This window comes from Trichosurus vulpecula, chromosome 8 (genome assembly GCF_011100635.1).
Source record: "Trichosurus vulpecula isolate mTriVul1 chromosome 8, mTriVul1.pri, whole genome shotgun sequence".
NCBI lineage: Eukaryota > Metazoa > Chordata > Mammalia > Diprotodontia > Phalangeridae > Trichosurus > Trichosurus vulpecula.
In genome coordinates this window covers 31,697,859-31,721,823 of record NC_050580.1, presented here as the reverse complement: position 1 = coordinate 31,721,823, position 23,965 = coordinate 31,697,859, and the positions used below count along the sequence as shown (strand labels likewise).

The 23,965-nt window shown below is 37.9% G+C and overlaps 1 protein-coding gene across 1 annotated transcript in view; it reads right to left on the bottom strand.

Annotated features, from left to right (window-relative positions):
- Nucleotides 1–23,965, bottom strand: part of TET1 (tet methylcytosine dioxygenase 1) — a 166,187-nt gene that overhangs the window by 12,129 nt on the left and 130,093 nt on the right. The window contains exons 7-10 of the mRNA XM_036735530.1: nt 22,988–23,196; nt 13,914–14,064; nt 10,186–10,275; nt 8,548–8,685 (exon numbers count right to left, since the gene is read on the bottom strand). Of these exons, the coding sequence (XP_036591425.1) occupies nt 8,548–8,685; nt 10,186–10,275; nt 13,914–14,064; nt 22,988–23,196 (588 nt within the window). The remainder of the gene's footprint in view (nt 1–8,547; nt 8,686–10,185; nt 10,276–13,913; nt 14,065–22,987; nt 23,197–23,965) is intronic.

The window sequence follows — 23,965 nt, the reverse complement described above, 5'->3', positions numbered from 1 at the left end:
ATAGGTAAAGTCAAGATGGTGGAGTACAGGCAGCAACCCAGCTGACCTCTCCCAACATTACCCTCCAAACAACTTGAAAATAATTCCTCAAATCAAATTTTAGAGTGGCAGAGCCAACAAAAGGTCAGAGTGAGACATTTTTTCCAGCATAAGACAACTTAGGAGATTGGCACCAAAAATTTCCAGATCCCCAGAACTAGCTCTGAAAATATGAATATGACTGAAGCTTGGGACAATGCTTCCTCACCCTTAGGTGAATAGAACCCAATTTTAACATAAAGTTCAAAGTCAAGAAATAAGTTGGGTAAATAAGCAAACAACAAAATAAGAACCTGACCATAAGAAGCTACTAAGGGAAGAGAGAAGACTAACACATAAATTCAGAAAAAGATAACAATGTGAAAACAGTTACAAGCAAAGCCTCAAAGAAAAATGCTAATTGCACTGACAAGAAATCCTGGAAGAGTTAAAGAAAGAGATCAAAGTGGTAGAGGAAAAATTGGGAAAAAGAAATGAGAATGACGCTAGAAAATTGTGAAAAGAGAATTAACAACTTGGTAAAAGAGATACACAAAAAATACTAAAAAAAAAAAACACCTTAAAAAATAGAATTGTTCTAGTATAAAAGAAGTACAAAAATTAATGGAAGAAAAGAACTCCTTAAAAAACAGAATTGGCCTAATAGAAAAAGAGGTACAGAAACTAACTAAAGAAAAGTCCTTAAAAATTAGAATTGGGCAAGTGGAAGCTAGCGGAGATATCATGAAGCTAACATGATATATCAAGAAACAAGAAAACAAAGTCAAAAGAATGAAAAAAGAGAAGAAATGTGAAATATCTCATCAGAAAAACTAACCTGGAAGATAGATTAAGGAGAGAGAATTTTAAGAATTATTGGACTACCTGAAAGCAATGATAAAAAAAAGAGCCTAGAAATCTTATTTCAAGAAATTATAGAGGAAAACTGCCCTAATATCTTAGATTCAGAGGGTTAAACAGAAATCGAAAGAATACATTGACAGCTCCTGAAAGAGATGCCAAAATGAAAATGCAGGAATATTATAGCAAAATTCTAGAGTTCCCACATCAAGGACAAAATATTGTAAGTAGCCAGAAAGAAACCATTCAAATACTGCAGAGTCACAGTTAGGATCACACAAGATCTAGAAACTTCTGCATTAAAGGACCGGAGAATTTGGAATGATATTCTAGTAGGCAAAGGAGGTAGGATTACAACCAAGAATAATCTACCCAGCAAAACTGAGTATAATCCTTCAGGGGGAAAAAATGGAAATTTAATGAAAGAGAAAGCTTTCAAGCATTCCTAATAAAAAGATCAGAGTTGAATGGAACACTTGACATTCAAACACAAAACTCAAGAGAAGCATAAAAAAGGTAAACATGAAAGTGTAATTATAAGACCATAAATAAAGTTAAATTGTTTACATTCCTATATGGGAAGACGATATAACAATTAAGAACTTTACACTATATTTAGGGCAGTTAGAAGGAGTCTACATAGAGGGCATGAGTATGAGTTGATTATTTTAGAATGATCTCCAAAAAATGAATGGGTAAGAAAGAGAGATGAATTGGAAGAAGGGGGAAGAGAGAGGTAAAAGGGGGAAAATGTTTTTACATAAAAGAGGTGTGTGAGGAAGAGCTTTTTTAGTGGAAGGGAAAATGGAAGGTGGTGGTAGAGGGCAATGCTTGAATCTCACTCTAATCAGAAAGGGTTCACAGAGGGAAGAATATATATATATATATATATATATATATATATATATATATATATATATATATATATATATATATATATATATATATATATATATATATATATATATATATATATATATATACATACACACACACACACACACACACATACAAATTGGGTACCAAAATCTTTCTTATCCAATAGGAAAATAAGAGAGGAAGGATATAAGAGATCTGGTGGAGATAATAAAAAGAAGAGTGGATTAAGGGAGGCAGTGGACAGAAGCAAAAAACACTTTTGAGGAAGGACAGTATAAAAAGAGGACAAACAGAAAAAAATAGAATGGAAGGAAATGCACAGTTAGTAATCATAATGAATGTGAATGGGAAGGGCTCATCCATAAAACAGAAGCAGATAGCAGAATGGATAAGAAACCAGCATCCAACAATATGTTGTTTACAAGAGACACACTTGAAACAGAAAGTCACACACAGAGTTAAAATAAAGGGCTAGAGCAGAATCTATTATTCTACAACTGAAATAAAAAAGGAAGGGTAACAATCATTATCTCAGACAAAGTAAAATAAAAAACAGGCCTAATGAAAAGAGCTAATCACGGAAACTACATTTTGCTAAAAGATGCCATAGATAAGGAAGCAACGTCAAAAATTTTTATAGTAAGTTTCTCTGATAAAGGTCTCATTTCTCAAATATAGAGGGAACTGAGTCAAATTTATAAAAATAAGAACCATTCCCCAATTAATAAACGGTCAAATTTTTTAGAAAAACTCAAAGCTATCTATAGTCATATGAAAAAATTACTCTAAATCATTATCACTTCACATATATCAGAAATGACAAATGCTGGAGGGAAAGAAGAAACATAGGTAGATGAATAAACTATTGGTGGAGTTGTGACTTGGTCCAACCATTCTGGAGAACAATTTGGAACTATGCCTATAAAGCTATAAAACCTGACCCTTTGACCTAGCAATAGGTCAATAGGTCTGTATCCCAAAGAGATCAAAGGAAAAGGAAAAGGACTTACATGTACAAAAATATTTATAGCAACTCTTTTTGTGGTGGCAAAGAATTGGAAATTGAGGGGTTACTCATCAATTGGAGAATGACTGAACAAATTATGGCATATGATTGTGATGGAGTACTATTGTGCTATAAGAAATGATGAGGAGTATGGTTTCAGGAAAAAAACAAACAAACATGGCAAGACCTACATGAACTGATGCAAAGTGAAGTGAGAAGAACTGGGAGATCCCTGGCACAGTAACAGCAATGTTATAATGATGATCAAAAATGAAAGACTTGCTTCCTCTGATCAATTATCCAAGCTAATTCCAAAAGACTTATGATGAAAAACACTGTCCACCTCCAGAGAGAGAACTGATGAACTGAAGTATAATTTTTTCATTTTTTTTCTTTTTCATGATATGGCTAATATAGAAATGTTTTGCATGTTTTCACATGTATAATTGATATAATTTTTGCTTACTTTCTCAGTGTGTGGAGAAAGGATGAGAGGGACAGAGAGAATTTAGAACTCAAAATTTAAAAAGAATGCTATAAATAAATAAATAAATTGGGGAAAAAAAGTTGAATGGGCTGCCTCTGGAAGGTCTCAATTCCATCTCACTGGGGATATGTGAGCATGTATGTCTTTAATCAAAGATCAGATGATACCTTGTCAGGATTGCTGTAGAAGGGATCCTTTTTCAGGTATGGATTCAATTAGATGGCCAATGAGAGCCTAACTCTAAAATTCTGTGAAATCTTTAGGAATGTACTGATTTCCTCAGTCTGGATAGATTGGATGAGCGGTTCTCAACATGTGGCATGAGGTCCCCTGGGAGTCCCCAAGACCCTTTCAGGGGGCCCATGAGATTAAAGCTATTTTTACAATAATACTAAGATATTTTAACTTCTAATATGGTAAATACTGATAGATAGCATACACATAAAGAAAAACTCTTTGGGGTCTTCAATAATTTTTAAGACTGTAAAAAGGCCCTGAGACCAAAAAGTTTGAGATCTGCTGAATTAGATATACTTCTTGCTGACTAGATAATCCAAGACTTTCATGGGTTTCTAGCAACTTAGCAAAATAAGTAGAAGTGGGTTGAGCAGCAACACAATAAGTACTAGTCTGGGTTTTATAGATCAACTTTATGCTGAGACTTCTGATGCCGTATTACAGAGCATCTCAGAACATGTTTGGAGTTTGAGAATCCAAAGTTCTTCCAAGCCTAAGTGAGAAATCACAAGGTATCATTTTGACTTTTTGTGAAACGTCAAGAATCAGAAGTGCTGAACTCAGAACCTCACAAAGCCTTCTCATTTTGCCAGTTTGATGGAAGACTTTTCCCATTTCAGTAGATGATACCTCTATAAATGTATTCAATGGCAGAAAGCACCTATTTTAGGAATATACTCCCTCTTTTAAATCTTTTCATCTCCCTCATTGCCTATTAAAATGAATTGTGCCAAATATCATGTCATGCCTGTCATCAGTGAAAACAGATGTGGCGAGAAGAGGGTTGGGCATGAGAACCCTGAAAATAAAGCACATTCCTGATGGAGTCCATCAGTTTGGACAGCAACCTCTAAACACATCACAATGCTCCAAAAACACTCGACGTTTGCCTCGGAGGGTCTCTCAAAATATTACACTTATTTTGGCAAATAGCCTCCTATCAACTACGACAAACTCTCTTAGGGTGGGAAGATCTGTTAAAGGACTATTGGAAATCCTGTGTAGGTGTAATATGTATTATTAGTGTAGTGGCAATGGGAATAGAGGAGATGGGATGGACTTTTACAAATGGTGCAGACCAATTGTTAACAGCACTTAGTATCACACTGGTGTGGGAGTTCAGGAAGAAGAAAGATCTAAAAACAATTTCAATGTCCCTTCTGGATTTGGAGTAAGGAACCGGGTTCAAATTCTGTTGACACTTGTACAACCTCATCAAATCACTTAACCACTATGGACCTCAATTTCTTCTTCTATGAAATGAGGAGGGAGGTAGCATTGCATACTGGAAAGAGAATTGGCTCTGCAGTGTGAAGACCAGGGTTCAAGTCCTTCCTTTGAGGCTTACTAACAGTGAGACCTGGAGCAAGTCACTTAACTTCCCTGAGATTCAGTTTCCTCCTCTGTAAAATAAAGGGGTATTCTTTGAGGACCCTAGCTCTATAATACCATGATCCTATGCTAGACCATCTCTAAAGTCCATCCCAATTCCTGGTCTATGAACAAGAAATGCTAGGGAAATGGTAGAGCCCTAGCAAATAGTCAAGGTTGAAAGGAGAAGCAGATTGGAGTTGCTGTGCTTTTTGCTCTTTTTAAGGAAGGGAGGGAAAGGGAGGAGATCAAGTCCAGTGGCAACGTAGCAGGATCAGGGGCTGTGGCCTTGGAAGCCAGAACCACTAGTCAACTGGAAACAATGAGCACTACTACCAAGGCTGTGACATGACTAAACTGAGGGCAGTACTGGGCTGCCATGATGGCTGGATCTCCACCCTGGGTGCAGGTTGTGACTGCTTTTCTAGTGGAATTCCTTGTTGGCTTTGGCTCCACTCAGAGCTATATTGTGAATCATCTGTGTGTAAGTAATTCAACATTATCCACCCTATCTCACATTAAGGATCATTTGGCAAGCAGAAAGTCAGCTTACAGAGAGATGTAATGCCTTGCAAAGAGTTTTCAAATCTTATTACGTATTTGTAACACCCTACTGTAAAACATAAGAAGAAATAAAGGTCCCCAAAATACAAAAGAATGCATACAGCACCTTGTTGTGGTAGCAAAGAACTAAGAAAAAAGTGGTTGTCCATTGATTGGGGAATATGAAATAAATTGTGATACTTGAATGAAATGATGAATATGAGAAATAAAGAGAAAAATAGGAAGTGACAGTGAAGTAAGCAGAATCGGGAAAATAATATGCGTGAATACAGCAATATAAATGAATAGAAGAATAAAACAAAACTGAACATTGTGTGATTGTAATGACCAATTTTGGCCACTCAGAAGAAACAAGAAAATGAACCCCTTCTTCAGGCAGCTGGGTGGCACAATGGACAGAGCACTAGGCCTGGAGTCAGGAAGATTTGGCACAGAGTAGGTGCTTAATAAATGCTTATTCTTTTCAGTTCCCTTCTCCTCCTTTCTCTTTATTCTAAGATAAGACTCATTGGGCAGGGTGGGGTGAGAAGAAAACTAGGCAGAGGGCATATATGGAAATGATTGTTATAAAAAAAAAAAGGCTTCAACACAACTTAAAAAAAAAAAGTCCTAAGTATCAGGCCTATTCATCTCCAAATAAACTGGCTAAAGACATCAACCAACATCTGCCCATAGCAAACACTCTTATTTTTCTATAACTCAGATACACTTCCAGGAAAAGTTTTCATAAAGCTAAGAAAAAACAGGTAGAGTTTATTAAATTTCTTTAAAGACCACTGCCTGACTTTCATTAAGTTTTCTGTCTGCCTTCTTCTGGGTCCATCTTAACCTTTTTTAAGTCCATAAGCTTTCCATTGTTCCTGTTTTGAAAGCTACATGCATACATACATGCATACATACATACACACGTACGTACTTCTACCATTAAGGACAAATGCAGATCCCCAACCCAAGCTCATGCATAATGACATCAAAGCTTCCAGATATTTTTATTCCAGTTTCTTGAAAATGTTCTGCACAAAGCAGACCATATTAATTCAAATTCAGCTAAATGATTCCTGGTGTTACCCTGGCCTTTGCCAATGGGAGCTTTAATTCCAACATCCACATTCATAAATTCGTGGTCTGCCCAATTTTCAGTGAACTATATTGAAGAGCCAAGAAGAGCTGTCATATACACCAAAAACATTTTTTATGGTAATCACAATTATTTTACCATTCAATTTTTTTTTAAAAGGTTTTCAAAGGAAAAAAAAGTCATAGTTTAAGATTTTGGATACTACTGGAAAACCTCCCTCTAAATGATTTCCAGACAGAGGAAATGCCATGGTATATCAGCCAAAGCAGCACAATTAGATTCACTATCCAGGCACTTCACTAACATTTTGGTTTAAAAGCAGGTTATAATGAACTTCTTGGTAGAAAGCACCCTTCATATTAATAATTAACACTGCTCATGAGTAATTTCTAGAAGTAAACACCAAAACCAATTACCTTCTCAAAGGTTACTATAGGGCAGCCAGTATGGATTTGACTTTTTGGGCAAGGGAAAGGGCATATTCGGGCAGTGGCCCCAAGGGATGACCTAGTCCAGGTACCTAAAAAGTATTGGATGATGACAATAGCCATAATCGTTATCAATGATCATAACATTTGCACTGCACTGGAAGTGGTAGACAAGACTTTCCTTGACCTGCTTATGGGATTATGTGGTAAAAATGAGAAAGAAAAGAGATAGCTCAAGTCGTCCATTGGTATTTTGTTGAAACTAAATAGTCAAGACCAAGGTCTCTAGCATTTTGGGTAGATTTTTCCATGAATGAGTCACGAGAAAACATGTGCAAGAACTGCACAAGGTGATCAAACTTGGAGGGGCTTCAATTTGTTACAGTGGAAGGAGTGCCCACATAGATGAAGCTATGAATTCAGAGAAAACTGGTCAAATGAGCTTGTGTTCTGGATTTGTGTATCACTCCATCCTCACAAAGTGAGGTTCTTCAGTTTCCAAGACAGGTCTTTTGAGGTCAAAGGCTAGTTCAAATGTATAATTTTCTTGCAGTATAATTTAGATAAAAAGGCACAATATGCCCCCTTGCTAGCACAAGAAATGTGTTTTGACATCACCAGTACGTGTTAGTGCTCCTCTTGAAGTCATACAAGCTCCTTGACAAGGGGGACTATTTTGTATTTTTGTCTTTATAACCCTGGTGCAAAACACAGCACAATGAACATAGTAAACAATTAATAAATGTTTGTTAAATTGAAGTGAATTAAATCATGTTCAAGTAGCTTTCAATGACTTCTGAGTGCTAAAAAAAGGGGTGAGAACTTCAACACAAATAAGAAATGACTAGTAATAAACCTAGGGAAAGGGTTTGCTGGGGCATATTAATGCACTGTTGGTGGAGCTGTGAACTGGTCCAGGCATTTTGGAAAGCAGTTTGGAACTGTGGCCACAAAGTCACTCAACTGTGCATAACCTTTGACACAGAGATATTGCTAGTAGGCCTATACCCCAAAGAGATGAAAGGAATCAGACAAGGACCCATCTGTACAAAGATATTTGTAGCAGTTCCTTTTGTGGAAGCAAAGAACTGAAAACTAGGGAAGTGCTCATCAATTGGGGAATGGCTGAAGAAATTATAGTCAGTGAAAGTAATAGAATGCCCTTTATTGTGCCATAAGAAATAACAAAAGTAACAATTTCAGAGAGACTTGGGAAGACTTGTATGAACAAACGTAGAGTGAAGTAAGCGGAACCAGGAGAACAATTATGTAACAATAACATTGCAAAGACAAACAACTTTGAAAGACTGAAGAATGCTAATTGATGAAGTAACAACTATGATTCCAGAAGACTAATGATGATCTGTGCTATCCATTTTCTGATAGAGAATGAACTCAAGATGCAGAATGAGACAGACATTTTTAGACACGACCAATGCGGGAATTTTTTCTGCTTGACTATGTATATATCTGTTGCAAGTTGTGTTTTTTTTTTTCATCCTTTTTCCAATGGGTGAGGGAAGGAGGGTTGAATGGGAAAGAATATGAATGTTAATTTTAAAAAAAGATTAAAAAAGAAAAAAAAATTTAAAAAAGTGATAATTTGTTTTAGACATACCACAGTACTTCCATTATTCATGTTATGTGTGTCTTTGTGGGCATGGGCACAGAAGTCTATGCAGGCAGTAACCCCAGAGAAAGGACGTCCATCCTTGCGACCAAGACGGCAATCTGAGCCAAGGTGTTCATTTTCTACCTGGAAAATAAGGTCAGTAGAATAATCTGGAAGTGGCATTAAGTTTTTGTGATAGAATAATTCTGAATTGCCTTATCGCTAGCCAGAAAAAAAATCTCTTTTGCATAAAACAAACTAATGAACAGACATGGTGCGCATTTACCATCTGTGTTGTAGGAAACAATAATGAGAAGTAGTTTAGCAGCATTTTGGAAGGTGTCTTCTAAGGATAAGAAGGGCAGCTGAGGACACTCACGGGGACAGTGACAAGGGCTATCAACACCAGACTTTTGGGCAAGAATCTGAGTTGATGTTATGCCTAAAGGCAGAGAAGAGAGGTGCCTTTTGGGGAGCCTCTCAGGGTAGTGGCAAGAATGCTGGACTTGGAGGCAAGAGGCATTTGGCTTTGGATGCTACCCCCAGCACTTAGGAGCTATGAAATCTGATAAGCAAATGATTTCATCCCTGTGAGCTTTACTTTGCTGTTATGTTAAACGGAATAGGCAGGGACCTGCCTCACAGGGTTCTTGTGATGCTCAAATCAATTTTTGTAAATATCAGCTATTATTGTGATACAGGAAGGACAGCAATATTTCGATGGAGCACACAAGGGAATCTCACAGGTTACCCATTTTGGGAATACTTTGGAAAATGTGCCTGTCATCAACAGAAAGGTTCATGAGCCAGGATGCAAAGTAGTTTAAAGTCAATGCATTTAAAACCAGAGGACAACAACATTTACTATGAAGTAAAAGCATTTACCTTACTATTTCCTTCGCTTTTTATTTATTTTCTGTCTTCCTTAACATCACCTTTTCCTTCCTTCTAAATATGGCTCTGCCACTCTCTTCCTTAATCTCCTTCCATTTTTTGTTTCCCTCAGACTATTTTTTTTAAAAGACTATACATTAGCAAGATTATTTTCTTCCTGCCTTCATCTTTTCAGGCTTGGCCTCTTTAATGATGCTCTTTAAGCTTCTTTTATCTTCATTGTTTTTCTGTTTGCAATTACACATTTTCATTCTTTGCTGTTTTTCTTATTCTTTCATTTTATTTAAATTTTCCTTCTCTCTATAATATTGTTTTCTTAACCCCTCTCTACTCTGACCTGTAAAAGGCTTCAACACAACTTAAAAAAAAAAGTAGAAAATATAAACACAGATTTTTTAAGAAAAAAAAATTTATTATCAAATGCCAAATTTGGCCCTGCTGGTTATGGATAAAAAAATTACTTCTTAGTAAAGTTATCTTCATTTCAATTTAGGGAAGTCTGATAGTGATTGATGTTGATCAGGCATTGGAATTGAGCAAGGGACAATTCCAACAATGCCAGAAGGCCAAAGCATTGGTGGCCTTCGAAACAGGTCCAAAGATCTATCTTAAAAAGAGAGTCCAACTTAGTGAGTTTTTCCTAACTCCCATGTGTTATAATAAGAATTTTGCTCAAATGTAGGAAGTTGAAATGTATTAAAAGTGGATTCTCATCCCATAATTGTCTCTGTATGAATCTTTAAGACCCACCTGGTTTTGGAAAGCATCTGGAGCAAGTTTCTTATACACAGGAGCAACATCTGTAGCGAGGTTTTGCAAATTACTTTCAAGGCTTTCTTCCTGTGTGAAAGCATATATATATAAATTGTTCACAAAGATGGATGGCAAATAAATCTTGAAGTAGGCAATGCTACTCCTCCCCAAATGTTTAATCCCCTTGACCTCTTATTCTAAGAAAAGACATTCCAGGAAGAAGTCACTTGTTGTACCGGCAGCCATGATTCTGGGTCTTACTCAAACTGAGCTAGCCATACTGCCTTTTGGCTTCCACTAAATGAAAATTCTGGCCTGCAGGTTCAGGGAACCTCGGGGATGCTCAGTTCTCAGTTCACCATGGGCTCAAATTCCCCATTTTGCCTACAGAGATCCCTGTTTAGTCACCTCCACTGGAAGCCCAACATGAAGAAGAAGAGCTTTCTTCCAAGAGCGTTAGAAAAAAATAACACCTTTATTGATATAGTTGATTTATTGATAAAGTTGATCTTTATTGAGATCAACTCAACTCCGCAGAAGACCAGGCTGAGCAGATTTTTGTAAACAAGGCACTTGGTTAGTTTGCATTTATGCAATTTAGCACTACTGTGTAATCCCTTTTTCAGAGTCAGAAGAATAAGAGAATAAGACAGTGAGTAAAGAGGAATTCCTGGGTAGCTCCTTACAAACCATGAGAGTGGCTGCTGAAAAGAAGCGGCGATAACCATTAAAAGCTTCTGTTTTGGGTTTTGAAAGCACTTCCTGACATAATTTCAGTAAAGCCAGTCACTTCATATATTTAAACATAAATGCCATTCTGAGTAAGCCCATTAAATCCAAACAGTCTGGTATTCACTCTCTGACAGTGGCACTAAAGGGTGCTCTGTTGGAAAGCATGGCAGCCCTCCATGACTTACATTTATAATGATATTAACTCTAATTCGTTCAGTGCAACCTACATATTGTTTCCGGGTATTGTTTTTTTTTTCTTCTGTTTTCTGCTACCATTCATAGATAATTTTGATTAGGTCAAGAGCCTGAGCATCACTGGGTTGTTTTCTTTTGTTCCTTTGAAAAATTGACAGCAATAACAGCAATGGAGATAATTACAACTCCCATCTCAATAATGCTTCATGGTTCCCGATGGACTTTCCTCATACTAACTCCTGAGTGGTGGTAGCACAAGTGCTATCATCATGTTATAGATGAGGATTCTGAGGCTTGTGAAGGTCAAGTGAATGGCCCGGGGGCACAAAGGAAGCGCTGAAGCAGGAGCTCCAATGAAGTTTGTTCTGCTGGCATTCTTTCTAGCTGACTTCCTCACCTCAGAAGATATTAGCAACGTACAGCTTAGTTTGTCATATGATTTAGAGTGGGAAGAGATTTAGAGATCACTCGGTCCATCCCTCACATTTTAATGATGAGCAAATTAAGGGCTTTGTTCTGTCCTCATTGAAATTGGCCTTTGCCTCTCCCCACTGTTGGCTTTTAAGGATTTTTTTTTCTATGTTCCTTTATTTTTAAAAACTTTCTGTTTAGGCTGTGAATAAATGAAAATTCACCTACTTTGCTTAATATAGATAACAAAATCAAATTTTATGGCAGCTGAAAGGATAGATGCATCTTCTTAAGTATCCTTCAAAGGAGCTCAGGTACTACTGTCAGCATGAAGACCCTCTTGATTCTCCCAACTGTCTGTGTACTCTCTCTTCCTTTATAATTACTTGTACTTATTTTGTAAACATACTGTTTTAACTTAACTGTGAGCCATGGTTTCTTCCTCTAGAATGTAACCTTCTTGAGGGTGGACTATTATTCTTTTTGTGTCAACAGGATCCAGAACAACAGCTGGCATGGGTGCTTATCAAATGCTTGAATTGCAATGAAATAACTCCTTAATACTCCATTCATTCTAGGATCTTATCAATATGAATATTCCTTCCAACAGAGGAGATTGAAACCCATCCCATGCAATTCCTACTCAACTCCTTTAAATTTGCCATATGGAGTCAGTCCAACAGGTTTTTGTTGTATTCTCTTGGCAGTATGGGGGTACCAATGTAGCAAGAGAGCTATCTTGCACCCATCAGTTATGCTCTTGCTATGGTTCCAGTCCATCTTTTCCCCCCTGCCATATGTCTCTTTGTTGATATCTTTTCTACTGCTTGTCTTGCACAATTACTACCTAGTCATGTGTTCCATCCTGCTCACATCTGCCACCTCTGCATTACCTTTCGATGATCCTCAATTTCAATGCTTTGGAGACTACAATAGTATTAGAAATAATGACTTTAGGTGATTGGCAGCAGGGTCATTAGGAATGAACCTATCTTAGTAATGTAGAAACAATTCTGTTGCCAATGATGTAGTTGAACCATAACTCACTTGCACTGTTTCTTTGGGGGTAAATTGTATCTTGGGCAGTTTGTGACCTACATTTACTGCTCACAGCCCCCATGTCACTGAAGGAGGAGGTTAGTCATTTCATTTTGCCACCTGGCTTTATGGTGGGACCGAAAAGAAGGTAAATTTGTGACAAGGGATGCTACTTTTATAGGAATGAATAAGATAGAGGAAGTATGAGAGTGACAAAAAGTACCAGGCCAAGGGTCATAAAATGTTGGCTTTAATTCCAGACCTGCCACTATGTCAGTGTGTAACCCTGAATTCCCTATGCCATCTCTCTAAGCCTTAGCTTCTCTTTCTGTAAAATGAAGTCATTGGATTTAGATGTTCTCTAAGGTTTCTTCCAGCTCTAAAATTCTGCGGGTCTAGGAGTTGAGTTCATTTTTTAAAAGCTGCACTGAGATACGTCAATTATGGATGAATTTTCATAATTCTAAAAATAGCAACATTTGGATATAACAAGAGTTTTTCTGGACCCCCTGAAAACACATTCTGATTATTCATTAGTGTAGCCCTTGTCAGGAGACTTAGAGATACACAGAGCATCATTTCATGGGGCGGTGCTGCCAGACTGCACTTTGTGGTCATCAAATACTCTATGTGGAGTTGTCATCCCAACAGAAGAGCCCCAAAATACTGAATGAATGAGGAGGAAATGAAACATTTTTCTAGATAGAATCATAGATTTACCAAGTCCTTATGTCATCTAAGAATTATCCACCTGCTCTGGGTTTACTTTCCATTTCTCTCTATATTTAAGAATTTTCTTTATAAATAAAAGTTGTTTTGCAGAATAAAAAAAAAGAATTTCCATGGTGACTTGAGTTTATACCATGTTAAGTAGAGATATAAATAACTAGATTCTTTCTTACTCACCATTTCTTAAGTTAAAAAAAGCCCGCCATATTCCACGTCATTCATCTCTATTTTATACTTCTTTAATTTTATGCCTAGTTAATTATGGACTCTTATTATTGTAGGTGTTATGATCAGTCAAGGTGTTGAAAAATTACTTAGGTCAGTGTAAACAAGCAAGCTAGGCTAAAATAAGGTTTGGTCTATTTGTCGTGGAGAGTAGGAATTCTCTTACTTCATCAAGACAACATTCTGGGAGCTGCTAATTGAATATGCATATGGAAGAGACACACACACATACATACATCACCCCACCCCACCCCCAAGAACACTGTAGAATCATTTAATGAATTAGCTTATGCTTTTTGCTCCAAATTCCACGGTTTTGTGATACTGACTTAATAAGTAAGTTAGTCTCAGATAACAAAAGCAACCCCTAATTAATATTGAGAAAGAGAACTTACTTCTTTGGGATCATCTGCAATTAGTCGAAATCTTCTGGGGTTCTTGCTTCTTGCAAATTTGCAGCCATTGAAATACATACTCCAAGAGCATCCAAAGGAAAAGGATGCACCACAAGTCTCTGGATCCAATCCTTGGCATGCACAGGTACGACTACAAGATGGGTAATTACAATGTAATAAGCTGGTAAAGCCAGGCAGTGATTCAGGCAAAAGAGTCAACATGTGACCTAGACCAGGGCTTCTTAAACTTTTCCCACTCGGGATCCCTTTTTGAGTTTTGGCACCGTTGTTGGCACTGTGTGACCTGAGGGCATTCGTAATACAAAATGCCCATGCTTTGTTTTCAGAACCAAGGCTGCAGTGAAGTTGCTTGATGCAACACCAGCACTGCCAGAAACACCTCGGATTCATTATTAATTTTTGGTTGTTGCAAGTTCAGAAACCTTTTACTGTTGCCAAATGGGGTCACAACCCACAGTTTAAGAAGCACTGATAGACAACAACTAAGGGCTGACTGCAAGATTTTTAAGACATACTGGGGTTTTATGACTCTTCTTAAATTAATTAGCTTAAACAACTCCACAGATTAAAACAATTCTGAGGTACTACCTCGTACCTATTAGATTGGCTAATAGGACAGAAAAGATAAATGACAAATGTTGGAGGGGATATGAGAAAAATGAAACTTTAATGCACTGTTGGTGGAGTTGTGAACTGATTCAACCACTCTGTAGAGCAATTTGGAACTATGCCCCAAAAAGCTATAAAACCATATCTTTTGACCTAGCAATACCACTGCTAGGTCTGTATCTCCAAAGAGATGAAAAAAACAAAAAGGAAAAGGATCTATACATACAAAAATATTTATAGCAGCTCTTTTCTGGGGGTAAAGAATTAGAAGTTGAGGGGATACCCATCAATTGGGGAATGGCTGAACAAGTTGTGGTATGTGATTATGATAGAATATTATTGTACCATAAGAAATGATGACCGGGATGCTCTCAGAAAAATCTGGAAAGACTTGCATGGGCTGATGCAAAGTGAAATGTACTGTGTACAAAGTAACAGCAATATTGTAAGATGATCAGCTGTGAATGACTTAGGTTTTTTTCAGCAATGCAATGATCCAAGACAATTCTGAAGGACTTATGATGCTATCTGTTCTCAGAGAAAGAACTGATGGTATCTGAATACAGACTGAAGCATACTTTTTTTTTTAAACTTTCTTTATTTTTCTTGAGTTTTTGGTCTATATTTTCTTTCACAATATGACTATTATAGAAATGTTTTGCGTGACTACACATGTATAACCTATATTGAATTGCTTGCCTTTTCAATGGGGGGTCACAAAGGGTGGGGGAGGGAGGAAGGGAGAGAATTTGGAACTCAAAGTTTTAAAAACAAATGTTAAAAGTTGCGTTTACTTGTAACTGGGGGAAAATAATACTAAATAAAAACTAAAAAAAAAAGAAACTCTACAGAAACTAAAAACGTAGGTGACTTTGTACTGAAATTTGAGACTATTATTTTGACTTTTCCAAAATTAAGGTGTTTTAAAAATTAAAAACAAAAACAAAGTCAACATCTAGTTCCTCCCAATGAAAGAGCCAATTAACTTCCATTCTATATATATTTCTCCAACACATGTAACATTATCTAAGGGGAGGTACCTTCAACTATTAGGTCTCCATGAGTGACTAAGAAACATTAAGTGAAGTGCAGTAATAACTTTGTTAAGAATGATAGATGACTGGTCAAAGTTTTTGGTTTCTAAACAGGCCTATTCTGAGCTAGAGGCCTTGAGTGCCTTCTGAGACTTTTTTGGAAAATTAGTCCTCATCTGGAAAAAGTCAGGCATCCCTGATGAAAAAAAAATCTGCTCATCTACATGAGAAGGTTTCCATAGTGACTCTGGATTATTTGTACATTCCACAGCAAAATTCAGAAGGAGGAAATGGTGGAAGTTTAAGGGTGTACAGCCTTTAAATGATTTACTCCAAAATTGAAGGAAGAGATAGTCTAAAGCATTCTTATAAAATGTGAAAATGGCTTATTTAGGGATTAGAAGGCATTAGAGTGATTCTCCTCTCCTTCCCGCCCCTACCTCTAAATGGAGAGACAATGAGATGCTGCTGGGGAAGGAGGAAAAGATAAGAAAGAAAAAGAAGTAGGAAGATTTGTTTTTGTAGCAAGTCTGGTGATGGAGACTGGATACTTGGAGGAGCAGTCAGAGGAAGCCAGAACCTGACTAATACGAGAAGAGACCCCATTCGCTTCAGAAAGGACAAATGAAAACTTTGAAATCCAGGCCTTAAAGGGACCCTATCCCTCACCCACCCCCAGCTGCCAAATTGAAGAACCAAAAGATACTAGGATCATAGAATTTGGAGCTGGATGGGATTATTGAAGTCATCTAATCTAATGTGCTCATTTTACAGATGAGGGAACAGAAGCAACAGAGGTTAAATAACATGTCAAAGCTCATGTATTAGCAGAGTCAACATTCAGACCTAGGTCCTCCTCACTCCAAATTCATTCTTACTTCCTACACTTGGCTTTGTTACTGTGGACCCCAGAAAGCATTCTGGGGATGCAACCTGTCCTATTTAGATGCTCAATTCAACAGCTAATTGAGTTTATGGCATTTCTAGTTCTGGACATTACATATTGGTAGGATCATGGGTTTAGAGATGGAAGGAACTTTAAAACAGGGAGATTTCAGGATGTTCATAAACTTGGAGGGGAAAAAAATTGTATCTTTATTTTTGCTCACTTCTAAATGAAATTTAACATTTCCTTCAATTATTTAAAAACATGGCTTCTGAGAAGGGTCCAAAGGCTTTACCAAACTGCAAAAGAGGTCTATGGCACAGAAGGAAGGGATCAAGTCTTTCTTTAGAAAACCCACATAGTCTAACCCCCTCATTTTACAGATGCAGAAACTGAGGCTCAGAGAAGTAAAATCAATTACCAAAATCATACAAGTAGTAAGAAATTGGCAGAGACTGTTTTTGAATCTGTGACCTCTGAATCCAAATCTAGTGATTTGATTAATAACAGAGTAGCCAATGAAACTAGTTTATAATTTACAAGGGAAAATAGCTGAATGAAAATTGAGTTGGAACTAAAGAGGAAAAAGCTCCACAATGAATGAAAGAATTAATGGGAAAGCATTTTAAAGTGGGTAATGATGTGCATATCACTGTGTGAAGTCCTGAGGATACAAAAAGAAAAACAAGACAGTCTGCTCTCATTGAGATCACATCTGAGTAGGGGGAGACAATGCACATAGAATGTTTCAGACAGATTAGATGGCAAGGTCCAGTGTTTCTTATGGTATAGTGACAAAGCAGATGGTAATGTATCTTTAGTACAATCTTCACTGATAAAACCATATCCGTTTTGGATCCCGAATTGTGTGACAGTACCAAGGACTTTGATGGTGAAAGCTTTCTTTTCTGGGTCTTCAGTAGATGTAAGAGGTGGGGGGGTGGTGGTTTGAAGAGGCATTTGTTAGCTTCATTTCCACAAGGGTTACCTCCCCGGATAATTACCATAGGTGTGTTTCCAGGGAAGGCTTGGAAACAGGGCCAGTGATCTGAGATACATACTGTTCCAGGGCTCTTGGGTTTACCAGCCTGTATGTTGGTACTCAGCAGTTGGTAGCGGCAGCAAGGATGGTGGGTCCCTTCTCCACAAGTTTCCCACCGTTGGTGATGGTAGTGTGGGCCAGTCTAGAAGGATGGTCACTGGTGGGTAAAAAAGGATGCTACTTTTTCCAGGGCTCTGGGTCCTAGGCTAACCATCAATGGGTCTGAGGGGAGGTTGTAGGTGAGTTGGTGGCAATAGCTTGAAAAGCCTGGTACTTGCTGCCTCCTGCCTCTCCTTCTGCGTGTCTTACTGCTTCAGCCAGGAAATTATATATCCCAAAATGGCTTTGAACACATTGATCCAGAGAAAATGACTACCTTATGGAAGTCATAACAAACGCTCTAATCAAAGGCAGGAGCATGCCAGTCCTACCCTGCTAGTCCCAGCTCAGTTCTGCCTCAAAAGCAAGATTATAAATCTATTTTGAAATTCAAGTAATGTAAATGAGACATGGCACAATTTGTAAAAGTAAAAACACTCTCAGTCTGAGGCTATAGGGACTGGGAAAAGCCTTTAACATCTAAAAGAACACTGTCCACTGGAGAGGAGTCCATTTGACTTTTGCCCAGAAGTTTCCCCAGGGTCAGATACCACTGTGGACTTGTATTCACCCATTACACAAAAGTTCAGCATGTGGCAAGTGTTTAATTGTGGTAAGAAGTAGGGTTGACATTATAAATATAATTTTTCAAGACCTAAGCCATCACCCAAACTTATAAACACACACAAAGAAGTTTCATTTCTTTAAATATTTAGGAAAATAAATGAGTAAAGCACAGAGAACACAAGGAGTGAGCCCAAATCATTGCAGTCTCACACAAAATGCTCCCAAAGCCTCAGAGTCAGCAGCTCATTGGTGTCCATTACATCTATAATGGTTTTAATTGAGACATAAAGATGAGAAAAGCTCATGAAAGGAGACAGAAGCAAAAGGAAAGGAATGGAGAATATGAGAAAAAGAAAAGAAATCTCTACCCTTTACATATCTGTGTTGAAAGCTCAATGTATTTCACAATAGCTTAGAGTCTATGCCACTCACCACAATCAGTATTTCTGAAATCCCAAGATGGTACTGACAATAAATATGGCAATCTTGAAGAAGACTACACAGATTTGAAGAGTTCAAAATCAATATTAAATATATAAGAAAGGTTAGGAAAGTAGTTGCTAATGGAAGCAAGACAGTAATACATTTTAGGCTGCCATTGAAAAAGAATTGTCACCAATGACTTAAAAAACCCCATAATGCAACACTTCCTATATCCTCACTCATATGTATGACAAGCTATATTGTGGAATAAGGAACTGGGAAAAGACAATCTGGTCGAGTAAAGCCCATTTCAAAGAGTAAAGATAATTATTAAGCTTTACAGATATTAGGAATGACAAGTTTTCAAAGAGCAAGAAGAACAATATGAAGAGGCAAAAGGGCTGTTTTAGCATCTTGAAAAACAAGTAGAATGATGTGGCTTCTCCCTTCAAGAATGGAAAAAACAATCACATGGCTAATTGGATATAGGGCAAAGCAAGAATGGTGGGATCCCGGGGGTTAAGATTCATGCTTTGAAAATATAGAAGGTAAAAGAAAACTAACTGGGTCTCCATATATCAAAACAGGTCAATTAAATACTGAGTGTTAATTTTTTTGGGAGAATCAAACCATTTCAAGTTGTGGAGAAAAAAAAAACTTTAAGCAAGTTAGAAGCATGGAGTAGGAAAGAAAAAAACCAAGAACAGAGTAGATAATTAAGATGCTTGAAATAAGAAGGCTTCATCAGAAGACAAAATGAGAGGATGAGCTAAAAAGCTCAATTGCTTTTAAAGAGGACGCAAAAGAGAAGACCTAGGAAATTAGACCAAGCACAGGAAGAAGCAGGTCGGAGAAGATAAAAAATGGAGCTGAGAAATCTGTGGCAAAAGTTGCCTGCACACTATACAGGAGCAATTAATTAGTCTCTCTTCCAGGCAGTCACCACACTCTCTGTGGGACCAATTAGCACAGACATGCCCTTGATTAAAGTTCTTTCCACTGTCATTACGGGCAGCTAGAAGAGAAGAGAATCTTTCACCTTATCACTTGTAGTATAGCAAGAGTATATTTTGCTGAGAATAGAATTATGAAGACTTTAGAGTGTTTTAAGGATTTGTGATTTAATCAGTTTGAGAGGACTCTCTTTACCACACACAAAATAATTCCTTCACACTTTAGACAAGTATCTCATTGGGTGCTATGTCCACAAAACCCAATCTTGTGGCTGCCAAAGTTCTAGAGACGAATCTCTCCAAACAGTGCCACATGATAGACACAAAGCTGGTCACTGGACCCATATGCAAAGCATTTCTCTCTTGGCATGACTTGGCAAAGCTGGCAGAACCTCTCTGAGCTCTCAGAGTGAAGTAAAGGATCAGTTAGACTTCAGTGGATTTGAGCTAAGAATAAAGTACAGGTAACCCATGTGAGTTGTGAGGATCCTTATCCTAACTCCCATTCCCACTGATGAGTCTGTTCCCCTGTGTTGGTAAGCAAAATGGGTTCTTAGCACTTAGTTGGCCTTTGTTTCCTTTGAGTAATTCAGTGTATTTCATTGAGCCTTACTAGGTGCTAAGCCCCAGGCCCAAACCCCTATTAGGTGTGGAACCCATATGGGTGTGGATTGGTGCCTGGGGTGGGGCCCACAGTGGGGCTGGCTAAGGGGAGGTGCTAACTCCAGAGCCATGCCCAATCTTGAGTCTTACTAAGTGCTAAGCCCCAGCCTCTAACCCCTATTAGGTGTTAACCTAACCTATGTGGATGTGAACCTCCCAGGGTCCTAAGGGGCAGGGCTAACTCAAGAGCCAATCATAGCAGCCTAAGTTCTGGTCATTCAGATGACGTCTGAAGCCCTATAAGAAGAGAGGACAGAGCCATTTGCGCAGGGCTCTCACTTATAGACTCCGGGCAGCTGTAGCTAAGGGCCCTCCAGCTTGTAACCCAGATTCTGGGACTTTGTTAAACTCTGGTAACTATGTATTGGGATTTGAATCAGACAAGGTCTGTTGATGTTTTCAATTTGTTTGTATTTGTTCTGAAGTTCAGGGTGCTGGTCTCTTCCCCTGAACTAAGTGAATGATATTTGTATACTGAATTAAAGTAAGCTTGTCAACCCCTTCACGTAGCTTTCCTTAGTTAAGCAGATCAAAAGAACCTGTGCTTTTGCAGCATGTTGGCAGCTTTCTGGGTGCTGGTGTAGGTGGATCTTACACCCCCACAACAGCTGCTAGCCAGATTGTTGAAACATCCCCAAAGTTTGGCTCCCTCTCAAGGTTCTAGGGGTACCCCAGGGGGGCCAGAGGTGGCTCCAACATAATCATATTGAATGCCCATTGTTATACTTCCCAGAAGATTATTATTTAGGAAGCATTTAGTCAGCCAGCCTTAAGTGCATTTTCTTGAAAAGGCTATTTACTAAGGTGGTATCAAAATATCCCCCGCCAACATGTGAAATGCTCTCTCTCTGAGTACACAGCAAGGGGAAAGTGAACTCAGGCTTTGAGAGCATTTCTAGCAAAGGGTTAACTTACAGCTCCTCTTTCCTTCTGTTCAGGAGTCCTCAAGCACGGTATGGTCTCTTATAGCACTGTGAGTACAGTGCATATCAATAACCCTTTCACCACTACTGCCTGTTGATCTGGGTACCTCCTTGAGGACACCAATGGGAAGATGAGAAGTTTACTATCCTGGACCCTTTGAAGCTAGAAAATCCTCCTCCAGCCAATGAGAGTGGGGAAGAGAGATGGCCAAGGCTGAAGCTAAGGCCTCTCCTTTCCCCCCAGGTGATTTCTTCTCACAGAATGTACTACAAAGCCACATATTTCAATTTCAGGAACTCTTCTCTCTCTTTTCTCAACTCACTTGAGAATTTCAAGATAATCTTTGAAAATATGACTCAGTTTCCAGCCTAATTAAAATAGACTTCTGGTCTGAGCTTCATCTAATGGCTTTCAAATACTGTTCAAACTTCATCTTTTTATTGATTGAGAAGTTTTCTTACCTGATTAAAGTATCAGAGCTAAAAAGGGGTGGGTTAGGTTTCAACCCCCACCCTTACATTTAAACTATGTCTACTGTCCCAAATCAGATTTAAATCAGTTCTTCACCAAATGACTGATTCAAAGGAGTGAATGCAAATTCAATCTTGAAACACTAAACTCACCCATGGCTTCCATCCTCTGCCATCAAAGCAATATCACAAAAGCAGCAGCTTCCATGAAGCTCAGCAGTCAGGGTCAATGATGCTGAACCATAGTATGGTGTGTATAATTAAGAATTCTGCACAATGTCTGTACTGCACTATCACTTGTTACTAGAAAAGGAAGAATGATGTCCTTCTGTCAAACTACTGTATTGCCAATGATTCAAGACAATTCTGAAGGACATAGAATGAAAAATGCTATCCATCTCCAGAGAAAGAATTGATGGAGTCTGAATGTAAACCAAAGCTTATTTTAATTTTTTCTTTACTTTTCCTGTTGTTTTCGTCTGTGTTTTCTATCACAACATGACCAATATGGAAATATATTTTGTATGACTTCATGTGTATAATGTATATCAAATTACTTGCCTTCTCAATGAGGGAGGAGGAGAAAGAGGGAAAGAATTTGGAACTCAAAATTTTAAGAAATGAATGTCAAAAATTGTTTGTATGTGTAATTGGAGAAAAATAAAATATTAAATAAATATATTTTTAAAAAACAAACTCCTGTATTACTATTAGATTTAATTTTAGTAAAAAGTCATATATGCGGCACTGCACACATACATACATACATACATATAAACACATTCTGGTTTAGAAAATGAATATCACCATCACAAAATAAAATGATAATCACTAATTTACTTCTAGTCTTGATAAAACCTCATAGGACTTGAAGAGTACACATACACATACACGCGCATGCACATGTTTGTGTGTGTGTGTGTGTGTGTGTGTGTGTGTGTGTGTGTAAAAACACAGATAGTTCTCAATTTCCTTTCCTTTTATTCCTACTCCTATAAACAAGTATAAACTCCACAGGAGTTTAAAAAGCAACTCAGAAGGAATAAAAAAGTGAGAATTCTGGAAAGGTCTTCACCCACTCAGAAACAACAGCATGAGATTTAAGCCCTTCAGAAAAGAAGTGGAATACAGTTCAGTGTTCTCAAATACCATTCTTACATGCACAATGCTTTGTTTACATTCCTGTAGAAAATCTAAGGAGCACACAGTTTTACTTCTTTCCATTAATGATCTGTGACAAGAGAACTGTTAACTGGAATATCAGTCAATATTCTACAGACAGAGAGAATGATCATTTCAGTAAGAAAAAGGTACCCAAGTTGCTCAGTAAGTTACACAAGCCATCACCAGGTTTCTCAAGGAAAGCCCAAAGATGTCACTTACTCTTCATTGAGTGCACAGCGCCGGGTGGTTGGGCAGCCATACTTGTTGAGACTCTGGGTCAGCTCTTGATATAATGTGTCAGCCAGCAGATGAGGAATTCCCTCCCAAGCCAAGATGAGGATGACAATGACAGCTGTCTGGCAGTGGTGGCCTGCACGCTGGCGAACCAGGCAGAGGAGTTTTTCTTCATCACTGCTCCTTCTTATTACCTGCAAAAGTCAATTGCATTCAACTTTGAGTTTAGGAAGATCAAAGTCCAGCATAATGTCTTTTAGGAATTTAATAAGAATGACCTTTTCCATTTAAAGATTACCCTTTCTCTAAAGAATGTGAAGCTAGCTCTTTAAATTACTTCCTGATTTTTTTTTTACTTGTTATTTGGACATTTCTCTCCCCAGCCCCCCAATAAATATTCCACCCATGATTCCAATTCCTTAGGCAACTTCTCCTAAAACTTCTGTGGGGGTCATACCAAGAGTAGAGTTACTAAGTGTCAACTGGGGGTGAATGGTGATTTACATTTCTGAAGATTCATTTTGGACTCACTGACAATAAGCAGTGGAATACTGGTCTACAACGAAGATCATAGGGGAGAGAGTCCCAAAGGAAATGCAAAAATTCACCCAATACTGCAAATCATCAACATTTAATTGAACCGAATCAACACACCATGCTACTAACACTTGCTAGCACTCTACAACCCACTGAAAAGCTCTATATCTGTTGGCAGAAAGTCAATTGGCCAGTCTAATTAATCAGCAAAAACCTCCTATTACTGGCACTCCCATTTTAAACTGCAGATGTAATTCCCATTCCTTATGAGGTACATTTTCCTGTAGAACATCCACAGAGAATTGTACTCTCATAGTGTCAGCTTATGTGCTACTCCCATCCTTTTCTATGGAATGTTAGCAACTTCTTCAATTTCTTTTTGTGGGTATGTATGTTCCTCTTGTTTACAGTGTGTACAAAGAGCTC